At 33.9% G+C, this 23,396-nt stretch overlaps 2 protein-coding genes and 2 pseudogenes across 2 annotated transcripts; 3 read left to right on the forward strand and 1 right to left on the reverse strand.

The window, feature by feature from the left end:
• The first annotated feature begins 8,085 nt into the window (after window positions 1–8,085).
• LOC120215995 lies at window positions 8,086–9,507 on the forward strand (annotated as a pseudogene).
• Window positions 9,508–11,388: 1,881 nt separating this feature from the next.
• LOC120215781 lies at window positions 11,389–12,920 on the reverse strand (annotated as a pseudogene).
• A 2,208-nt stretch (window positions 12,921–15,128) lies between these two features.
• On the forward strand, window positions 15,129–18,609 carry LOC120215994 (methionine aminopeptidase 1B, chloroplastic-like). Its single transcript, XM_039213521.1, has 10 exons — window positions 15,129–15,335; window positions 15,443–15,524; window positions 15,868–16,105; window positions 16,356–16,517; window positions 16,601–16,642; window positions 16,819–16,890; window positions 17,083–17,162; window positions 17,651–17,748; window positions 17,854–17,901; window positions 18,398–18,609. The coding sequence occupies exons 1-10, from the start codon at window positions 15,194–15,196 to the stop codon at window positions 18,556–18,558; spliced, it is 1,125 nt and encodes a 374-aa protein (XP_039069452.1). The 5' UTR covers window positions 15,129–15,193; the 3' UTR covers window positions 18,559–18,609.
• Window positions 18,610–19,355: 746 nt separating this feature from the next.
• LOC120215996 (allene oxide cyclase, chloroplastic-like) lies at window positions 19,356–20,309 on the forward strand. Its single transcript, XM_039213522.1, has 2 exons — window positions 19,356–19,659; window positions 19,740–20,309. Exons 1-2 carry the CDS (start codon window positions 19,419–19,421, stop codon window positions 20,261–20,263), a joined length of 765 nt encoding a protein of 254 aa, XP_039069453.1. The 5' UTR covers window positions 19,356–19,418; the 3' UTR covers window positions 20,264–20,309.
• The last annotated feature ends 3,087 nt before the right edge of the window (window positions 20,310–23,396 follow it).

A 23,396-nucleotide genomic window follows, 5' to 3' on the forward strand; every position in this document is an offset into this window, starting at 1 on the left:
AAAACACACTTAAACAATTAGGAGCAATTTCCTTTATATTTGTTTCAATCACACTTAAACAAAACATCTATATTTAGATAATAGGTTGCCTTCTCTTTTATTGCAAAAAAACAGTGAATCGTTATGTTATTTTTTTCTATTTCATTATATATTTTATACAACTAGTTACCCATGAACCAAAAATCAAATGCTAAAGAGAGAATAGAGCATACTAGTAAGTATTTTACTCCAATGCAATGTTGTAAGATAGGAATAAAAACATCGAGTTTCGAAGATTGGTGTTGCAGATGAAGATAGTTGTAGATTTTTAGGTTTTGTTTAAGTGTGGTTGAAATAAATACTAAGGAAATTGCTCCTAATTGTTTAAGTGTGGTTTTCTTTTGTAAGGAACGTGGTTTGAATATAGTGAAGGTAATGGGGTGTTTAGAAAAATGGAAATTGGAAAACTTTTTTAGGTAAAATCTTGTTTAAGGCCTATTTAATATTTTAACAACAATTTAGGAGTAAAATGAAATATCAACCTTTTTTAAGCATTGTGACGTTATCAATTTAAAGGAAATGACTGTGGAGTGACCATTTTGTTACAAATCGATAACGATAGTGACTATTTTATTATAAATCAATTTGTGAGTGATTCTTATGTTTTGAAACTTTAGTGGAAAAACAAAATTTGAGTCAAACATCAGTGACCCACTAGTATAGTTACCCTGTTTAAATTTGAATATTAAACATATAATTCTATCCAATGGGGAGGGGGAAGATGACGATTGAGTCCTTATCTACTATAGAAATTAATACACAAATGAAAGAGGAAGAAACAAGAAGAAGATTATTTTGGAAATTGGCATCCAGCCAACCACGTAGGCCCACCCGTATTTTAGTTTATGCAATGCCATGTCGGCAACATAATTTCATTTCATTTCTTCATTAAAAATAATAATAAAATCAATAATATCTTTTCTTAAATATATATTAAGATGTCGCACGTGAGAATTTCTCATCTTACGCGTTATGCTACAATTTCAATCTTCCATCTGTCTTTTGACAAAACCAAATTCACCATGTGACTTAATTTTAAGCAATTTTTTTTTGACATCATATATACTCCAGTTCTTCTCGACTAATATCGGACACATATATTACGATGATATTTATTAATATGTTAATAGAATATCAAAATTATTAATTTTAGATCAATTAAGTGATTTATGTAATGGACCCACATGCGAAGATTTTTTTAAGAGGTCATATGCAGAAGAAAGTAAATGAGGGTAGCTAATTTTTAGGAATGATAATGGGTCGGGTTCAGGGTGGAGTTTGCTCGTTCCGTCTTTGAACGTGAAATGAATTTCCGTCTCTGACCTCGACCTGATCCCCAACGGGTTTTTTATCGAGGCGTCCCGTCGGGGATTTTTTTTACCCCGTCTCCAAACCTGAAAATATTTTATATATAATTAATATAAAATATATAAAATATTATATATATATATAATCAGGGCGGAGAGACCTTGCCCCGAATCCAAATCTGACCCGAAAAAATCTTCAAACCCGAATCCAACCCGACCCGACCAACTTGATCAGATTTCGGATTTCCCTGTCGGGTTCGGGTCATAGTGCCATCCCTACTAATTTTGTTGTTCATTGACCCATCATTACTAATTTGTTTATTTATATTATGTCAATGTGAAGGAGACTCCATTGTTATGAGAAGCCAACCACAAAGTCATTCAAGCCTGGAAGGTCGTTAAACCCTAGTTCCTTTCTAGTGAGTATAAATTCGAGGACAGATGTAGTAATTTGTAAAATGAGTATATTAGGTAGTGCTATAGGAACGAAACTATTTTTAGTCTAAACTTCCCTACACTATCATGCATCGATTCCTATTGTACTATTCCAGTTCTCACTGCTCTCCAAGCCTTAACTTGGGGGTACCCTAGCCTCTAAATAGTCAACAAACATGATTACTGGCTAGCCCGTAATTGCTCTCTGTCTTGCTTTTGATATGCTTTCATATACGATACTATATGGGTATAGTTGACAATTATGTATGCATGTGAAGTGCTGGTTTTGACCAGCATTCCGGTGGTTCGGTTCCATTACCCCCCCAATGATAGTAAACCGTTGCATTAAACATGTATGCATGTGAAGTGCTGGTTTTGACCAGCATTTCCTGTTGGTTCGGTTCCATTACCCCCTCAATGATAGTCATAAACCGTTGCATTAAACATGGTTAATTGTGTGGCTTAGTTGTAGAAATGATTCTATCACGTGGATTGACCCAAAAAGCTGGGTCCTTGCCACGTCCGTATGGGATCTAGCAACAGTCAATGGTTTCATTATTGTTCACTCGGTTTTATATTTTTTTTCTTTTCCTTTTTATATTAAAGCTACTTGTATTGGGATATTGAACGGTCTGTTTGGTTGAGAGAAAACTAATTATGAAATTGATTTTTCTTGAAATCTCGTGTTTATTTTACGTAATTCAATTTTTAGTGTTTGATTGGAAGAAAACTGGTTAGCAAACTTAAAACATTTTATTGTTCAACAAAATTTTCTTTGTGATTTCTGGAAAATGACTTACGGTTTGATTTTTCGTAAGTCATTTTCAGAACTTTTCATTTCAAAGAATAAATATTCAAAATAATTTTATTTTATGAATTTAATATTAATAAAATATTTTAATTATTTTAATCAAAATATTAATTATTAAAATATTTATTAAAATATTTATTAATATTAAAATATTATTATATTTTAATATTATAATAAAGAATCAATTATATTTAATAAATAAGATATTATTTTTTTATTTAATAATATAATAAATTTTATATTATTTATTAATTTCGTAAATATAATATTATTAAATTATTAATGAAGAATAATATTATTTATATATTTAATATTAATCTAATAAACTAATAATCTAATAATATTTAATAAAGATATTTAAAATATAATATAACACTATTACTTTAATAAATAATTAATATAATTTATAATATTTTTATTTCAATAAAATATACCAATATTAATAATTTTATTAATAAAATTATAATATTTAATAATAATAAATTATTTTAATATTTTAAAAATTATGATATTAAGTTTTATGATAAATAATATTATTTATTGTATTTCATATTTGTAAAAATAATTTTTAAAAAAACTCATCAATTAATGGAAAAAAAATTTAAACAACATCTTCTAAACATCGTAAAACGTTTTCCAAAAAATATAATTCATTTTCCTTTAAAACATTTTCGAAAAATCGTTTTCTAATAATGTAATTCATTTTCTAGAATTTAATTTCCAAAAAATCAATTATATACAAACAAACATACCCTAAGGTGGGTTTTGATTCGCATGAATCCCTTTGAATTAGGGGAATTGGAATCCAATTCCACCACTTTCCCATATTTGATACAAGTTTTCCAAGGGAATTAGAATCTCTCATGGCTTCAACTTTTCATCAAATGAGAGAAAGTGAATTCCATCATAGAATGGATGGAATTCAATTCCCTTGTTGGAGGGAATTGAAATTTGATCATACTACCCTCATCAATCTTTTGGTAACTTAGTCATATATTGAATAAAAATATTTTTTTATTATTTCGGGTTGGGTCGGATTTTTAATTCATATATTCGGGTCGGTCGGATGAAACTTTATTTTGGTCGGGTCGGGTCGATATTTTTAAATGTGATATTCAGGTCGGGTTTAGGGTGAAAAATACCCGACCCGACCCAAAAAATATATAATTTTACCTTATATATTTAGGAATAATTACAATAATACCCCTCTATATATTTTTTCAATTAAGTCACTGTTTTTATTGAATAAAAATATTTTTTTATTATTTCGGGTCGGATTTCTAATTCATATATTTGGGTCGGTTCGTGTGAAATTTTATTTTGATCGGGTCGGGTCTCGGATGGAGGTTCCCTTGTTATCGGGTCGGGTCGGGTGGACCAAAAACCCGACCCATAGTCATCCCTAATTGAGATGATTTTAACTTATGATGTTTAGCATAATTTTTATAATTATTGAAATGAATAATCAATCAATAAAATTAAAATTTATTTTTTAAATTTTTTTATAATATATTGTTACATGTAATTTATAAAACAAACTAAAATTAAACAAAAAAAACAATTTAGGACAATCCTGTCATTTTACATAACTGAAATCAAATTCATCTGACATGTCTACGAACCAAACAAAATATGAAATTATATTCCAATTTAATTTCCTGTCAATAAAACAAAATATGAAATTGGATTTCAATTCCTGACAAATTTCAATTCCTTCACAGATTCTAATTTCTTTAAAAATATTCTAGTGAACCAAACGTCACCCAAAACTTAATTAGAAATCAGTCCAACATCGTGAGAACGGGTTGCGTGTGTGAACAGTGTGAAAAAAAAGGAATAACGATAAGAAAAACCCAACAAAAGTAGCATGGAATCATGCGTGTAGTTAACGAGGCAGAAAGTTCCACGCATCCCAAATCCCATTCATTTTTCCCCTATGTTTTCTTTTTCTTAAAGATACATATATTTTTATATAATATTTTAAACTCTTAAATAAATAATAATTGCATTTCGAATCGTTAAATATTTAGAACTAAAATTATGGGATGCGAAAGAGATTCAAGAGAGAATAATACTTTTTAGTCAAAACAACAATTTAAAATATTGTAATTTTAAAATAAAATAAATAAATATTAAAAATGTATTTATCATTATCTCAGCAATATATTACTTCACTCCATTAGTCAAAACTATATATATATATATATATATATATATATATATATGAACGAGTTAGAATCTAATTACATAATAAAAATTAAAAAAACATAAAATTCAATATTTTTTTAAGATTATTAGATAAGAAGAAATCAAAGGTTTGGAGTGACAATCTCCAATGGTTGTTGCATAACCTCAAAGGTAAATCTCTTCTGATTCATTTACTAAAGCTGGCTTGGACCGGATTTGTTTACTACACTTGGGAGGAGCGGAATTATAGGCCTTTTCGAGATTTGATTCGTCCGAATGAAAATATTGTAAATAGTATTAAAGATACTGTGAGAATTAAATTGTATAGATCTTATATGAACAGACTTGAAGCTGTAAATATACAATTATGTTCAACTTGGGGGTTGATATTAGCTGTATAGGGATTGTACAGGGGATATACGTTGTATAGCAACTTGTTTGCTTCTTTTGGATAAATGAATTTTACTTATCCAAAGAAAAAAGAAATCAAATATCGAAATTAACAATATACGTGTATGAGATCATCAAAATTAAACGTGTATGATTCCGTATGTCACAAATGCAAAATTTTCGAATCTTTTGTTACAAGGCCGACAAGGCATACAGCCGCCTCGAGTCATATATTAAGTAGTCTACAACCCAAAATGCCTAACCATGAAACATATGCATTTTTATAATTATTTGTTTTGAGATAATCACTGTGGCTTTATTTTAATGCAAAAAGTTAAAAGTAGATTCACACGTTGTTTTGCTGATTAATTAAGAACTAATTAAGCCAGTTAACCGATTGTTTAGTGGAACAAGGATGCGATATATACATCCAGGAAGATAATATAGATTAATCCTTATAAACAAAAATAATTATTTGATTTTAGGCAAGTAACTAAAATGCTTATAAACTAATTTTTTCATCGTTAACATAAAATTTTAGATAACGTGTTGGAAAAAAAGACCGATCTATTTAAAATGTTGAGAAAATTATTTACGGAGATAAAGTGTTTGTTACGATGTCGATAGAAGAATGTGTAGATTATATGATGTTTTTGCGAAGATGTTTGGAAGACACGATGTCTTACTCAAATTACATGCAATCAAAACGTTAAGTATAATAGGTAGTAGTTCATACGACATCGAGTGCTTCAAATGTCTTCTCGAAGACGCCAAATAGTTTATGTATCTTTCTATCGATATTGAAGCCAAGAATAAATCAAAAGAAAGTAGGTGAGGGCAATCTCTCTTTGAAAAATTTAAATTTGTATATATTTTAGATATTTTTATATTTTTTATTTTCTTAAATTATATAAATTTAATTTTTATTAAAATTTTAAAAATTAATCCCTAAAATTATGTGTATATCCCTTACTATAGCAAACACTTTGTCTTGATAAATGTTTTTTTTAACATCTTAAATGAACCGAATTTTTTCCCACTATATTATCCAAGGAATTTTACCAAACATAACCTAATTTATTGGTTAAAAAATAAAATATGTGAAGACGTGGCCCCTACATTCGGTTGACTCATAAAACAGCCGACCTATGTGGAAGGCTGATTAAATGATAATGGAAGGCCGACCTATATGGATTTCTTCATTATTATTATTTTTAAAAATAATGTTAATTTAATTACAACTGTTAATCCATCTCGTTAAAAGTGAATGCATGGGCATCTCGTGAAAATCGATGAAAAATCAAACATGAAATCTCAATGTAGGACCCGAACCCAACAAGACCCATCTACGTACAACATGTAATTTTATGTTAAAATTTTTTTATAAAATTTTAAAAAGACAAACTTAAAACTATAAGATTTGAGAGGATGGAAATAAATTTTAATAAAAAAAAATACATATAAATATACGATAATTTTAAAATTGTAAGGGAGCACCGCGCTCAAGTAGATTTCATCCCTGGAACCACCCACCCTCGTCTCCAACCACTGCTGGGCTCCTTTGCGTGGTTGTAAGTTCTTCCTCTCCCTTAGGACGACGACTGCTCCGTACAACCCCAAAGTACCATCTTCGTTTTCTAACACAACGAACGTTTGTCCTAATTACTACATTTTTAGTTGCATTAATGTAATCGGAAATATCAACAAACCCATTAATCATAACACTGGATGAGCTGTTTTGGTTTATTAGGTTGTTTTGGTTTTTTGCATTATTGTAGTGCATGAACGAGGAAAGGAAAAGGGTAAAGAGACAAGGGGAAACCCACTAGGGTTTGATTGATGAATAATGATGTAATAATAGAGGGCTGGGAAGTGAAGGAGATGAGATACTACAAGGCGAAGAACCTAGCCAATAAAGACAAATCATATGCCACTGTTCTAGTGATGGACCCAACCAAATTAGGATGTAATCGTACTCATAGATCTGTTTTACGAGAATTTTCTTGGTGGATGAGCCTCGTCTTCAATGTGACCAGTGTCTATCCTTCCAAATCTGCATGGCCCACTACCCATCTAGTGGAGCTCAATGTTTATCTTCTTTTCCGTTGGTTGTAATAAAAAGCCAACACACAAGTTTTATGGAACCGCGGCAGCATCTGATAATTACTATTGTCATCACCGTCATTCCGTATGTACAAAGAGGTCTAATTCCGCCTTCAGCCCCTGTGGCTTTGGAACTTATGAAATGCCATGCCGATCCCGGTGGTCACCGGTCAGCAACCAGAGCTCAGGGGGATGAACTTAACTAATACACGGTCCACTGTCATGTGAACCCCATCAACTTGCTCAGTGGGCCCACCTCACCATACACAGCCCACAACATACGCATACTGTTATCTTCAATCTTCCTTCTCCTTTCCCTCCCAATCCTCCCACAACTGTTTCTATTATAAAATAAATTTACAATATAAAATTCAAAAAGTTATCTACAAAATAAGTACATATAAAATAAATAAATATTTATTTTGAGCATGAATTAAGTGATTTGGTGATAAAAAATTATTAATTCTTTGAGGATATGAGTTCAAGCAGCGTGAATGCTTAAAGTGTGAACATTCATGTCAAAAGATTAAGAGTTATATTAAAACAAATATTATCTTATACTTAGGTTTATCTTTGATTAATTAAAAAAATACTTATTTTTAAAATAAATTTTATAAATTATTCTGAAAAAATCTACTTTTTTTCTTTATGTCCCCACGCTCCATGGATGAATCTTCCTAGTTACTTACCATATCCCTTCCTCGGGTTGACCCAGCATACATCTCATCTCCATATCTCATTACTATCTTACCATAGTTTAATAATTTCATTTACAACGCTTACCTATCCCCCTATTTATACACGACACATCACACCATAAAGCTTCAAACAAACATCTCTCTTGTTGCTACCTTCTTCTTTTATTTTTTTCTTGTCAAAACAACATATTAACAAACCTTGTTCTACATCATAATCATCGTCTCTGTTTGAGTAAACTAAGAAGAACGTAAAAAAATGGATGGGAGCAGCATAGATGAAAGCACAACGAGTGATTCAGTATCCAATGTTACACCTTTGCCTAAGCTTACCAAATCCCCCTCTCTGTACCGACACGGGAGTGGAGCCAGCGTGATTGTGGATTCCGAGTCTGGGGTCGAAGCCGAATCCAAGAAGCTCCCCTCTTCGAAATACAAAGGCGTTGTTCCTCAACCCAACGGCCGATGGGGTGCTCAGATATACGAGAAACACCAACGCGTTTGGCTCGAACTTTCAACGAAGAGGACGAGGCGGCCAAAGCCTATGACATAGCGGCTCAGGTTTAGAGGCCGTGACGCCGTCACCAACTTCAAACATCTCCATAAAACCGAGGAAGAAGACGACATCCAAATCGCCTTCCTCAATTCGCATTCCAAGGCTGAAATCGTCGACATGCTGCGTAAACACACGTACAACGATGAGCTCGAGCAGAGCCGGAGAAGCTACGCCTTCGACGGGAACGGGAAACGTATCGTTAAAAAAGACGGTGGCTTCGGTTCCTTCGGGTTAGACCACAAAGCACGTGACAGCTCTTCGAAAAAACCGTGACACCGAGCGACGTGGGAAAATTGAACCGGCTCGTGATACCTAAACAACATGCAGAAAATATTTCCCTCTGCAAACCGGAACCGCTTCTTCCAAAGGAGTGCTTTTGAACTTGGAAGACGTGAGCGGCAAGTATGGCGATTTAGGTATTCGTATTGGAACAGTAGCCAGAGTTACGTTTTAACAAAAGGATGGAGCCGGTTCGTTAAGGAAAGAACCTCAAAGCCGGTGACATTGTTAACTTCCAGAGATCAACCGGGACGGAGAAGCAGCTGTACATTGACTGGAAGTCGAGGACCGGTCGGGTTTGGAAAACCCGGTTGTACCCGTCCAAATGGTCCGGCTATTCGGGTCAACATATTCAAAATACCCGGCAGTGAAAACGTCAGTGCAGGTGGGTGTAATGGGAAAAGGACTAGAAATGGAGCTTTTAGAATTAGAGTGCAGCAAGAAACAAAGGGTAATTGATGCTTTGTAACATTGATCTAATTACTTTCCCTTTCTTTTCCTTTTGTTGTTTTTGGAACTTTGTGAATGTGTTGATCAAGTGGGGGGGCTAGTAGGAAGAAAAGCAGAGAGGGGGGGCTCTAGTTGGCAAGTTGTAAAAGTTGAATTGTATATTACAAGACAAAAAAGGCTGAAGAAAGCTGAAAAAATAGGTGTAGTACATTACATTTCTTCCAAGGAACAAAAAATATTGAAAATAACTGTCAATTTGCTCTTTTATATGTATTTGATTCCACGTTTAGGTCTTTAGATCTTAATAACCTTTCTGTGGGGTTGTAGCCTCCCCAAAGTACCTTAAATGTGTTGATTGAAGACCATCTATGCTTCATTTGGATAGAAAGCAAGTAAATTAGGTATGCTCATAAACAACCTAATTGGTTACATTTATTGATTTGTCCATAGAATGAAGTTGTAGTTTGTCCCTTTCATAACTTATTCTTACATTAAAAACATTGGTTGTAGGATAGGTTCAACTACTTCAAATTCATTAACACCGTGATTTGATAACTATTATGTTAGAGTTGTACGACCCAAATTCATTTGATTAGGTCTGAAACAACTAGGAATAAATTCCCTTAAAATATATGTTAAAACGGAGGTCTGCGGTGGTGGTACATGCCATGGGCTTACAACTTGGGAAAGGGAAAATTATATTTCATAAAATCAACGAGGGGACAAAACCATCCAGCCACCTGCTAACAATGCCTTTCAATATCACAAAGAGGGTTCAAAAACGATATATCCAAGAAGTTGGTAATGGGTTCATGCTTCTGATCTGCTGCAGAACGCAGGCCACGAATCTTGACTAATCACTTCTAAAACATGCAAAGACAACCTTAAAAATATTACATCGAAATTAGGTCACTATTGAAAGGTTTTATGTTCTTACAAGGCTCATGTGGCAGTAGAATAATGCAAACATGCCATATTATATCGAATAGATGGCAACATGGGTTTAGACCTGTTGCATAATTGAATTCTTTTCCGACATGTTTTTCTAAGTCGAAACCCGTCTTGGGATTCATGATTGCGGTAAAAGCTGGCAAATTTTGAAACGAATTAGTCCGTTCGCTAATCACTAGCTAATCCACGTGACACCATTGACATTATCTCGCCTTAATTACTTGAAGTATTCTACGTGAAGCTCTATAATAAGAATTTAAAAGCTATCAACAACAAGTTGGTCTAGTAGGATACATTAGGTTTCTTAAGCAAAGTTAAGGGTTCGAACTGGCGTTTGCGAATAGAGCAAAATGGATTGGGAGTCGCATTCGCATCTGCAATACCCGATCTGGATTAGTTGGTCAATATATCATATTTGCATGATTATTAGATCTATTGATTGACTTTAGTTGTTAAAAGAGAGTATTATTCTGATCTTGAGTTCGAGTAACTACGTCTACAGGGTATTTTCGATTAAATTTAATTTACATAATTAATTAAAATAAACAAATAATCATTTCGTAAAATTAATTTTGGATTAAAATTCACTTTTATTAGCTAATTAAATAAGTAAATTAAAAATGATATATATAAGTTATGTTAGGGTATTTTCGATGAAATAAACACTATATTCGCATTAACAAGGCTAAAAATGGAACTAACTATAAATTTTAAGATCCAATTGCTATAGGCGGCGATGATTGATTGTGGCCAGTGACTACGATCAATGGTGGGTGACGATGATTGTAAACAATGAACGATGATAAAGAACTTTGGTCAAGTTTTGAGATTAAATTGATATTTATATAAGTTGAGAAATAAATTAATATATTATATAAAAATTAGTTGTTAAATTAAAAATTAACTATTTTTGTTGTGTCAAAGCGATAGTCAACTATCCCATGACTAAAATATAATAAATCGATAACATAATATTTTAGAAAGCAATGATCAAAATTAGACAAAACAGAAACAAAGTGACCAAACTTTGTAATTCACACTAATAAGTATAGCAACTCCTTAGCTATCTCCATGATTATTGGGATCAAAGAGGTACAAAGGATAATCCAATGCCGTCTTTCGTTCTTCTTCGTATTTGTAGACAAGTGTTCATTTCTATTTGCAGAGGACTGGAGAATCTGTAATGGCTTCATTGACTAGTTAAGCTCAGTCTTCCACTGGTCGGCAACACAGGAAAGCGAATGGTAAGAGGATCCATTAGAGTCCAGTGCTTTGGCAGCATTCTCTTTCAGTTCCTTAACCCTACACTAATAACTTTCCCTTCTTCACCCTCCCTCACCTTCCTCACCACTCTCTCAATCTCTTCTCGTCCGATAACGGTCTCCCCCCCTTCATTTTCGCCTAACCCTAACTCCCATAACCTCCGCTAGCGACGTCGCGTTCATTTTTTGCTCGGCGTAAAGAGGCCACGCGACCATCGACACGCCGTGAACTATGCTTTCCAACGCCGAGTTCCACCCGCAGTGTTGAGAAGTAAAGAGAATAGAGAAGTTACACAGGAAAGTATGTGTTGTATTCATCTCAGCAAGGACATTACATTTATAAGAAAGGTTAAGCTCATCAGCTCCCAGTAACCGACTAAAACTAACAGACCTAGTTAACCAAACTAACAAAATAACTACCTCCTCATACACGTGTAACACTTCTTGATAGCCCTAACACGCAGTGCGAGAGGACTCCTCCGGTAGAAGGATGGGCGAGTATGGCAACCTGAGGAGCCCATGACGACACAACGAATCCCCGTCTCGAGTCCTGTTCAAGAAACCCTTGGGGAAAATAAACTTTGGGGTCATTCTAGTTTACTTGTCCTGCGTGGAAAAATGCAACTGCACCGGTGGTATCCGTTGGCTTCCTTACCACCCACATGAACCTTTGTTGACTCAGTTCTAAACCCCAAGCCAACTCGGTCTGCTGCTCAAATGACAGTGTCCCACCGCTGCCGAATGTCAAAACAGAACCGAGTCAGGTGGTTGCTTATCCACCATTCTAGACATTCTAAATCCGCTGTATTGCTTAGTGTTTCCTCTTGTTTTATAATAGGTCCAACAGGGTAAATGGAGGTTGGTATATTTTTGAAGACAGGTTGTGTTGTATACTTTTGATTGACATAGGTTCAAGATCCTGCCAGGAATTTATAATTATACCAGAGGCTAATGGCAACCGGTTAACATGATATGAAACCATTTGTACTCATCGATCTTCCGGTTCCGAACATCGTCGATCCATATCTGGCTACAAACCGGGACCTGAATCGGTCCGGAAGATCGATGAATTCATACCAGGCTAATGGCAACCGGTTAACATGATATGAAACCATTTGTACTCATCGATCTTCCGGTTCCGAACATCGTCGATCCATATCTGGCTACAAACCGGGACCTGAATCGGTCCGGGAAGATCGATGAATTCACACTTAACATCACTGTCAAGCTTTGGCAGTTATAGCATGAAGGCATTAAAAGCAGCGGATGTAGTAGAATACAAGTAAGCGAATTGACAATTCCTTGCAGACGTCAAAGGCTTGTAGCGAATAAGTCTGTAACTAGAGCCTTCGGTTTGCCTATTTGAGTGAGGACTGACTTCAGGGACCGAAGGCTCTCGCCTGTAATGGTACAAAGCCGGGTTAGGACTAGAACATCATCCTGATCGAGGTTCATTTTATCGACATGGACGGGAGGAAGACGGACGATGTCGAGGTCGGGAGGTGACGCTTATGACCAAATCCTTCGTATTGTCTCCTTCAAAGATCATAAGCATCACATTCTTCAAATAAGTTTTTTTTTACGAGAATATAGCTTTAGATATTAATTAATAAATTTTCAATCTTGAATGTAAATAGTGATGGTCGGAATCAAACCGGTGGCTTATAGAATGTCAGTAATCAATCTCCATTATATTTTTCATTTGGTATTTTTAAAGTTATTTCGTGATGATTCGAATGTGTTAAATTTTTAAAAGAAAATTATTATGATTGAAGTCGTCATTCATTGTTTGAGCTAAGTAAACAAAAATATTAATACACTTCACAAGTCGCAACACCTAAAATTAATTCCTAAAAGATTTATGTCGCCTCGATTTGATGCGAAAAATCAATGACTACAAAAGGAAAACAATAATACATATGTCAGTAAACAATAACAACAACAATAACAAAACCCTATTCCCATATGCAATGGGATAAGGGAGAGGTAGGTTAGTAGGCTGCCCCCAACACCAGGTTGAGAGCAGCTTCCGTGGAAGACCTCCGACAGTTAGAAAATTAAAAATAAAGATAAAATACAATGCATGTATAAATAAATAAATAAATAAATACATAGTTAAACAGTCTTCATATACAGTCATTCATATGTGCGTCTGTAATGGGAAGTAATCCCTGCAAATAAATCACTGCCTAAAAATCTTTGCATATAGACAGAAACATAAGTTCCGACTAAATTTAAAAGAGGAAACATGAAGAGAAGGAAATACAAATGTCAGCGATAGCAAGCTACGAGAAGGAATAAAGTCAAAATGGATTAAAACCTAAACTAAAACAACACTACTACGATACCCTAGTTTTAAGCCTTCATAAATTCCAATGACAGAAACATATAAAAAGTAGAGGTCATGGAAATTACTAAAAAGACAATTAAAAAGAAGACAGAGATGCTACACCCTATAGTTGTTGACCCACACTACTCAGCTACCCTGGTCTTAAGTCTCCATACTTTTCTATCAGAGGTCATGTCCTCTGTAAGGGATAAATCCTTCAAATCAGATCTCAAGCAGTCAACCCACTTCCTCCTTGATCATCCTCTCCTTCTGGCTCCGTCGAATGTTATTGACTCTACCCTCCTGACCGCATCTGACAGTTATCGCCTAAGGACATGCCCAAACCACCGTAGTTTTCCCTCTCTCAATTTTTCGGATACAAGCACCGCCCCAAGGACATCCTAATAACAGAGTTTGGTGTCATGTCCCACAGAGTCCCACCACATGCCCATTGAAGCATTCTCATTTTGGTGGCCTCCATCCTCCTTACGTGATCCTTCTTGATTGCCCAACATTCTGATCCATAGAGCATCGCTGGTCTTATTGCCATTCTATAAAATTTTCCATTGAGTTTTAGAAGCACCTTCTTGTCACACAAAAATTTGAAGTTTGTTGTTATTGGATAATGGTACATGGTGTTAAATTTTAGTAATACAGAACCAAAAATAATATTTGTCAAATCAATTAACCTTAGTGACGTTTTTTGAATAAAAGCGCCACTACAAGTCATGATTTTTTGCGATATTTTGCGAATAAAACACCAGTAATGAAATACACATTTGTGACAAAATATGCTACTATATACATACCCAATAACAACTTTTGGGTGAAAAACTACATACACAATAACAACTTTTGGGTGAAAAGCGCCACTATATATAATGAATTTTAACGGTGTTTGGGTGAAAATTGTCACTATATATCATGACTATTACCGGCGTTATGGTGAAAAGACGCAATTATAAATCATGAATATTAACGACATTTGTGTGAAAAACATCACTATATATCATGACTAGGAAAATTGAAAGTTTAGGTACTAAAACATATCAAAACTGATAGTTTATGTATTAAACATGTAATTTACTCAATAATTAATCAAATAAATGGGTTATAATAGAAAAGAAACATGTAAAAAGGACTTACGAATATTGTTTTTGTATGGAAACCTTGCGCCCACCAAGTAACCATGCTGGAGACAACCAGTCCATAAAGGATAAAGGCCTTTCTTCCCATTCTATGTTTGCACCCAGCCCATTAAAAATATATATATATATATATATATATATATATATATATATATCATATGCTGCATTTTTTCTGTTGAAAAATAAAGGAAAAACCTAGGGCATAAACCCTTTCCGGTGACTTGTGAGTGATTGTGAAGCATTATCTTGAAATGGGTTTCTGTGTTTCAGTTTCCCATGGCCATGGCCTTTATTCTTCCTTGTTAAATGCCCAACAATTGTGTTCATCATCCTCATCAAACTCAACTCTATTCGTGGGGTTCCCACTCACTTCCCATGCTTCTACTCTCCACGGTTTGTTTCTCCTCAATCTCTATTACCCAATCATTAAGCACTGCCAAAAAAAAATTTTGATGGTGCACTGTTCTTTCTGCACTACCTTAATGTTTTTAATCATTCAGGGAAAGAGTGTCGTCCTCGACAACAGCTGGTTGTTTATGCCAAGAGGGTATCAGGTTTAGAGGAAGCCTTGAGAATAAGAAGGTTTGGTATTCCTCTTTTGATGCATTAAAAAAATTGTTGCTTTAATACCATGAACTGTGTTCGGTTGTTAATTTTGGATTGAAGTGATTACTTTTATGTGGAGTTAAGTGCAAATCTAAACTTGAAAAACTCAAGTGAAAAATGGTACCAATTCAAAATAAGCAATATATATTCATTCTCTTTGTTCAAACCAAGTCATGTGAGTGGCTAAAACTTACCAAATGACGTTAGTTTATTGTTACCTCGTGAATAACACTCCTACCAGACATAGCATTAGTACATAAGTTAGAGGCATTCATTTTGCTTTGGTCATTTGGTTATGAGATTGTTCAATCTTATGCAGAGAGCGTGAACTTCAGGGTACGACAAAGTTTAGAAGGCCCCCACCTTTAAGACGAGGGAAGGTGTCACCACGTCTTCCTGTGCCTGATCACATACTAAAGCCTCCTTATTTAGATTCAAATATATTGCCAGAAATTTCTAGTGAACATCAGATTCATGATGCTGAAGGCATTGCTCGAATGAGAGCTGCCGGTGAGCTTGCTGCTCGTGTCTTAAACTATGCAGGGAAATTAGTTAGGGTGAGAAATCCCCCACCCCATTTTGTTAACAGCAGAAGAATCATGTTCTTGTTAAACTCTCCTGCTTATCTGAAGTTATTAGCATTATTGATAGTTTTGAGTACTAGATTTTGCTGCTAATGAATATACTAATTCATCACTGTGGTTCATCTCTTTTTAAGCACTATATATTCTTTAAAATCATTTAATTTCCAACTCGGTTTAGATAAATGCACTCATCGACATTTTTGTTTTAAAAAAATCTTATCAGCCATCAGTGACAACAGATGAAATTGACAAAGCTGTGCACCAGATGATAATAGAGGCAGGTGCTTATCCTTCACCTCTTGGGTATGGTGGGTTTCCTAAGAGTGTATGTACTTCGGTTAATGAGTGCATGTGCCACGGAATACCTGATTCTCGCCAGCTACAGGTTTAGTATATGGGCCTCTGTGATTGTACAAACATTGCTATTATATTTTATCACTAATGCTCATCTTTGAATCTTTACTGCAGAATGGAGACATAATAAACATAGATGTGACAGTGTACCTAAATGTATGACCTCGATTTATACCGTATGGTTAATTCTCTTAGGAATCAATCTTATTGTTTATTTATTTATTTACAAGGTTTATTTAAATATATTAGCGTTATATGGCCATGAACTTCCTTTAGTTGAACCGCAATACCTTAGAATTACGAAACTGCATGGCATATCCTTTGGTTCTTAGGGTTATCATGGAGACACATCAAGGACATTTCTCTGTGGAGACGTCAGTGGTCCAGTTAAACGCCTTGTACAAGTAAGTTCTACTATTATTTGTATGGACATAAAGAATTCTAATTGTCACCAACTTCCCTATTATTTGCACTTGTGTGTGAAGTTGTTTTTGGCCTTTTTAGAATTAACCATCTTTATAATGATATGATTAATTTTAAAGTACAACTTTTTACATGTAATTGACTCGTTGAATTCACGCTTACCCTTTTTGAAGGTAACTGAGGAGTGCTTGGAGAAAGGCATAGCTGTTTGCAAAGATGGTGCTAGTTTCAAAAAAATTGGAAAAAGAATAAGGTTTTCTTGATACGTTCCCTCTTTATTGTTTAGGGTTTGAAAGGAAAAAAGATATTTGCACATAAAATTATATGATTGTATCTTCTGGCGTGTGACTAATGTGAAGGTGCCTGGTTAAACCCTTAGAACCGATCAAGAGTCATTTGTTAGTGTTAGAATCTATTCAACTGCATGGAAACCTTGAGCTTGTTATAATTTAACAATTTCAAACAACTTAATTGAAGCAAAAGTTTTCAAATAATTAGGGCTCTAGTGTCATTAATTTTTTGTTATCTAGTCTCTTTATAATTATTCAGTGTTAAGAACAAGTTTGCCCTGATATAGCATTATAGCTTAGACATGCTTCTAGTCGTGTGTTTTGGCTGAAGTGACAAGATACTTGACATTTAACAATGTCATAGCTTCAATGCTCTGGTTGTATGTGACATATTGAATGGTTTCCTGAACCCGTTGTCCATTTTAACTGTATATTGTTAATATCATCTCAGTGAGCATGCCGAAAAATATGGTTATGGAGTGGTGGAGCGTTTTGTCGGGCATGGTGTCGGGACAGTTTTTCATTCTGAGCCAATTATATTTCATCATCGTAAGTACTCATCGGATGATAGATAACCTAGTCTGGCATTTGTATGATATCTGATCTCTTTCCCAATCCAATCCTTTCTAAATGTAATTATTAATTATTTGACAGGCAATGAAGGTCCTGGTCAAATGGTTGAAGGTCAAACATTTACCATTGGTGAGCACGATCCTATCTTTATTTGCATGCGCGTTATATAGTCAAGGGCTCTAATTTAAAGTATGCATGCTTATGAGATATTTCAATCAGTTGATCGAGAAATGTCTTTGGACTTTCTCGGTTTTTTTTGGTTATTTATGGGAGGATGGACGAGCAGAGGATGAAACAAGCATCATTTTATGTGCACGGTTATTTGCAACTATATTTTATCGTATTCGAAAGTACTTGTCTATAATGTCACCCTAAAGCACATATTAATATTTTAAAGCTGTTGATCGAGAAGTTGAATGATTAGTAATCAAGTGGTCAGGTGAAGTCTTGAAGTCAATTGTTTTAGATTCCATGCTTCAATGGTTTTTCTTAAAATGTAGACGTCGAATATCGGCTTTGTCTTCATTACCGATTGCACCTACTAGAACATCAACGGCTGTCATGTTTGGTTTATATTAGAAATTCATGTATGTGTATTGATGCATATCCCGCATTTATGCTGCAGAACCAATTCTTACACTGGGAGGCATCGAGTGCACCACATGGCCAGACAACTGGACAACTTTGAGTTCCGATGGCAGCCCTGCCGCGCAGTTCGAACATACCATCCTAATAACTAGAACCGGTGCAGAGATTCTGACTAAATGCAAAGACTCAAATCTTTAAGCGATTATATATTTGGTACATCATGCACACATAGGCAAAAGCTGCATATTGGCTTCCTTCGTAAGGTCCCTGTAAAATAACAGAATGTAAGCTTGATTGTGTTATTTTAGCCGAAAGCTATTCAGATGCAAAATAAGTTGTTTGTACGATATGTTTTTTCAGGCTGCATATTCTCAACGTTTAGTTAAAAATTTAACGCGTTTAATACTTAAATTATCTATTTTGATTCGTTTTAATATTTAAACTTTTAATTTTTTTAAAAGTTAATGTTAAATTTTGAAAGAACGGGATTATAAAATGAAACAAAAATTAAATTTTAGTTATGGTTTTGAAAAATTAAAAATTTAAATACTAAAATGAATTAAAATTAATAGTTTAGACATTAAACGAGTAATTTATCCTGATATTAAATATAGCATCTAGTTTCTTAAGATGCGCTGTCCGTTCAGCATTTCCAACTCTTTTAACCACCAGCAATTATTGGACATGAATGTGATCGGCTTTGATTATTTTAGTTAATGCTCCATGTTTTAACTTTTAAAAGTAATTGATGTTTTATTTAATCAGTTAAATCAGATTTTTTTATTAAATTAAGATATTATAAAATAATATTTGTTCTATGGTCGAGTATTAATGCATTGATATCTGTTCTGTCGAGGAGTTTTGTATTCTAACATAATTTACGTGTGGATTAGTGTATAAAATATAAATTTGAGGTCCTTCAACACTTGTATTTATTTGCATTTTTATCGAAGTTGTGATTAATCAAGTTGGTGGATAGAAATTATCACAGAAAAACACCGTTCTAGTCTTAAGATTCGGTCGTCTTCTTCGTCTTCACCAACTTTCCAACACCGACAATGGCACTGTCGGCCTCTCTGAAACCGATTTCCGCCGTCAAGTTGGCTGAGCATTTCAGTTCACCGCCCCAATCTCACGGCGTTATAGGTTCAAAATGTTCTTATTCAAAGCCTTCTCAGTTCCATGGCCTCAACATCTCGACTTCTTTCTTCACCTCATCAAGATCCTCAAAGCGCTTCTCTACCACGGCCTTCTTCTTCAACAAGAGCAAGCAGGCCGAACCAGCTACTCCCAAACCCTGTAAGTACAATCCCACTTTGTTCCTCCATTAAATTTTCAAACTTTTGATTGATTTTGACGTTTGGGTTTTCACGTTTCAGCCCGAGTTCAAGAGCTCCACGTTTATGAACTCAACGAGAGAGATAGGAGCAGCCCTGCAGTTTTGAAACTGAGTCAAAAACCTATAAACTCGCTAGGTGATCTGGTTCCTTTCACCAACAAGCTCTACTCCGGTGACTTGCAGAAAAGGATCGGCATCACGGCCGGTCTCTGTGAGCTGATCCAGCACGTTCCGGAGAAAAAAGGCGATCGATATGAAGCCATTTACAGCTTCTACTTCGGCGACTACGGCCATTTATCTGTCCAGGGACCCTATTTGACGTACGAGGATACATTCTTGGCCGTGACCGGAGGTTCTGGGATCTTTGAAGGAGCAGACGGCCAAGTTAAGCTGCATCAGATAGTTTTCCCCATGAAACTTTTTTATACTTTCTACTTGAAAGGAATACAGGATTTGCCGGCTGAGCTTCTAGGGAATCCCGTTCCACCGTCCCCGGCCGTCGAGCCCTCAGCGGCTGCTAAAGCGACCGAATCTCATGGTACTATCCCTAATTTTACCAAGTGATTTAGATCGGAAGTTCACTATCTAATAAGTTTTCCAGAGCATTATCGTTCAACTACGCGGTTTAGATCTAAAGTTGTCTTGTAATGCCTAAACAGGCACCTCTGTTTAGGTTAATCTTTGTTTTTTAATAATTAATTTTTTATATTCGATATTATTTGTCTTGATAATATTTTAAATGTCGGAACTTAATTTTAAATGTAAGATGGTTTCCAGAATATTATACGTTAGTTCATTTACGTTCGTAAATATTCATTCGTTTAAGTTCTTTAGACTCGTTTAAAATATAAAAACTTAATAAATTTTAACCTTGAACCTATTAATATTTTTAAACTCTATTAATTTTAATCCCAGATAAAAAGTACTCAAATTAATTAAAGAAAACATAAATCCTAAAATTATTTGAAAAGAAAAAAACTCTTCTCAAATATAAACCCAATTAATTTTATATTCATTCATTTACGTTCGTTTATGTTCATTTATATTCGTTCGTTTGTGTTCGTTTATCATTCAAACAGACGAATATGAAAGAATATGAACAAACTAAATTTCTTAATGAACAAACACGAACAAAAAAATTCATTCGTTTAGTTGTTCGTGTTCGGTTAAACTTAAACAAGCGAATATGAACATACCCTTATTCGTGTTCATTCGTTCGTTTACAGGCCTAATCTTATACATATTTAATACCATTGGATGGATGCAAATGGATAGTTGAGATTATATTTTTATACGTTGACATTATCTACTTATTATTATTTTTTCACTTTTTATCTCAGTTATTTATCTAATGATCTTAAATCAATCTAAAATATATATTTTTAAAAAGGTAAATTATATATTTTAATACCTAAACTTAACTTTAACGGTACAATTTGGTACCTAATGAATTACATGGATTTAGGTTCAAGATGTAATTTGGTACTTAAACTTTTTATTGAGTTATATATTTAAACTTGACTTGTTGGTTCTAATTGATACATGAATTTCACCTTTTGGTCTAAATTAGTACTTATGATGAATGACTCATTTGAATCATGAAACTAAATTTACATACCAATTTGAACTTATAAACTATGTTTGAACACTTAAATAAGTTTATGGGTTAACTACATGGTTGATCGTTTATGTTTGTATTTTATCTATTTTTCTTCACTGATTTCAAAAAACATAATATATTGTCACTTTCATTTCTATTTAATCAAGAAGTGGTCAACACGAGTTAATTGTCGATAAATATTGTGATGTAATCACACATTTGGTCTATATTATATATTCTCTCAATTTGGTCATACTTTTAATAAATTAAAATAAATTTAATCCTCCAATCAAATGATGTATGTGTCACTGGTACCACGTGTCATGCTACATGTCACCATTCGGTTGAATGACTAATTTTTCAAAGTATTGATGGAAAATAAATATATTAAATTAAAATAAAGTTAGTCATCAAATTGAATGGTGATACGTGGCACCAATGACACGTGGTATCATTCAATTGAAGGATTAAATTAATTTTAATTTATTAAAAGTAGGACTAAATTGAGAGAATATATAAATAATAGGGACCAAATGTGTGATTATAACAAAATACCACGACACCTAATATGTTAACTGTTAACGACAATTAACTCGTGATCATATCTTAGTCAAATAAAAATGAAAGTGACAATATCTTAATTAAATATAAACAAAAACGACCATATATTATGTTCTTTGAAATGAGTGAGTAAAAGTGGATAAAATATAAAGATAAGTGATGAATCATGTAGTTAACCCTAAATTTAAATACCAAGTTGAGCAAACTTGTCACCTGTGAATTGGTCTAACCCATATTAATTAGGCCCAATACTCCTTCATGTGATTGGATTCAACAATTTCAAAGAAGAAACCAAAAGGCTAAACGTCCACCTCCCAAGTTACACCTCCTTCCCCAAAAATGGAAATTTTGACGTCTTTTTTCTCGACTCTGTTGAGGAGTATTTAAAGTAATTTTTAGTTCGTATGTGAATCGTAAGATTATTATAATTATTCATAAGCCGATAAATTAGACAAATTTGTTAGCTATACTTTAGATATCGGTAAAATAGATCAAGCATATCAGAAGTCTCGTCTATACAATATAGCAGATTCAATAACTTCTGATTGATAGAATTAAATTCTCAGAGAGCTTCGATAATAAGTTAGTTTTTAATTAGTTAAGGATCAGTTTTGTAATTAGTTGGATATCAGTTAATTAGCTGTGCTGATTATGTATATAAGTTACTAATTGTATTCTAAAGGTTAAGATGAAAACAACGTAAGACGTGGGACCCCTTACTGCCAGCAAAGAGAACAGGGTCTTCGATGTAATTAACAAGGCGAGGAGAGAATCAATCAATCCCACCAAAATGACCCTTCGACGCACTTATACCACAATGCTGCTCAATAGACTTATCCCCAAGGAGGAATAAAAAAAATAAATCAACCACCAGAATATCCCAACTTACCACCGTACGTAATATAATTTAATGCCAAGATTATGATCTTCAAATTGGTAGAGCACAAAGTTTTTAATCTTGAGAACGTGGGATCGAGTCTCACGGAGGGCATTTCATAATTTGAAGGTCTCCCACGGAAGTTGCTCTCAACCTGGCGTTGGGGACAACCTACTATCTTACCTTCCCCTTACCCCATTATATATGGGAATAAGGGTCAACTAATTTTATTATGGTCTTCAAATTCTTGACTTCTTAAGTTCGATATTTATTATATATATATATAATAATTAAGTTTAATTGTAATTATAAATATATTAGTTCTAATTAGATTATTATTACATGTATTGGTTATTAAAAAATTATAAATTTCCATTATAATTATAAATTAATAATATATATATATATATATATATATATATATTATTAAACAACGAGCTAAACAAACACCATCTCCATTGTTATTCTTATCCATATTTTCACTTGTTCCAAAAAATAAAAGCCGACAGGATATTCCATGTCAAGATGGTTGGATAATATAAGTGGGATTTTTTAATTCTCAATATAATCTATTTTAAGGATTATTTTTTTAATTAGGGTTAATTAAATAATATCAACCTAAAGACGTCAGGTGTTTCATGCGTCTTCAAGCTAGATAT

Source organism: Hibiscus syriacus, unplaced genomic scaffold, assembly GCF_006381635.1.
Source record: "Hibiscus syriacus cultivar Baekdansim isolate YM2019G1 unplaced genomic scaffold, ASM638163v2 tig00110156_pilon, whole genome shotgun sequence".
Lineage (NCBI taxonomy): Eukaryota > Viridiplantae > Streptophyta > Magnoliopsida > Malvales > Malvaceae > Hibiscus > Hibiscus syriacus.

Bases quoted from the DNA above. Each gene is read 5' to 3' on its own strand.
- LOC120215994 (XM_039213521.1), top strand. From the start codon at position 15,194: ATGGGTTTCTGTGTTTCAGTTTCCCATGGCCATGGCCTTTATTCTTCC. The intron at 15,525-15,867 runs GTTTGGTATTCC...AATCTTATGCAG, and splicing joins GAAGCCTTGAGAATAAGAAG to AGAGCGTGAACTTCAGGGTA. The intron at 17,163-17,650 runs GTTTTCTTGATA...ATATCATCTCAG, and splicing joins AAAATTGGAAAAAGAATAAG to TGAGCATGCCGAAAAATATG.
- LOC120215996 (XM_039213522.1), top strand. From the start codon at position 19,419: ATGGCACTGTCGGCCTCTCTGAAACCGATTTCCGCCGTCAAGTTGGCT. The intron at 19,660-19,739 runs GTAAGTACAATC...TTCACGTTTCAG, and splicing joins ACCAGCTACTCCCAAACCCT to CCCGAGTTCAAGAGCTCCAC.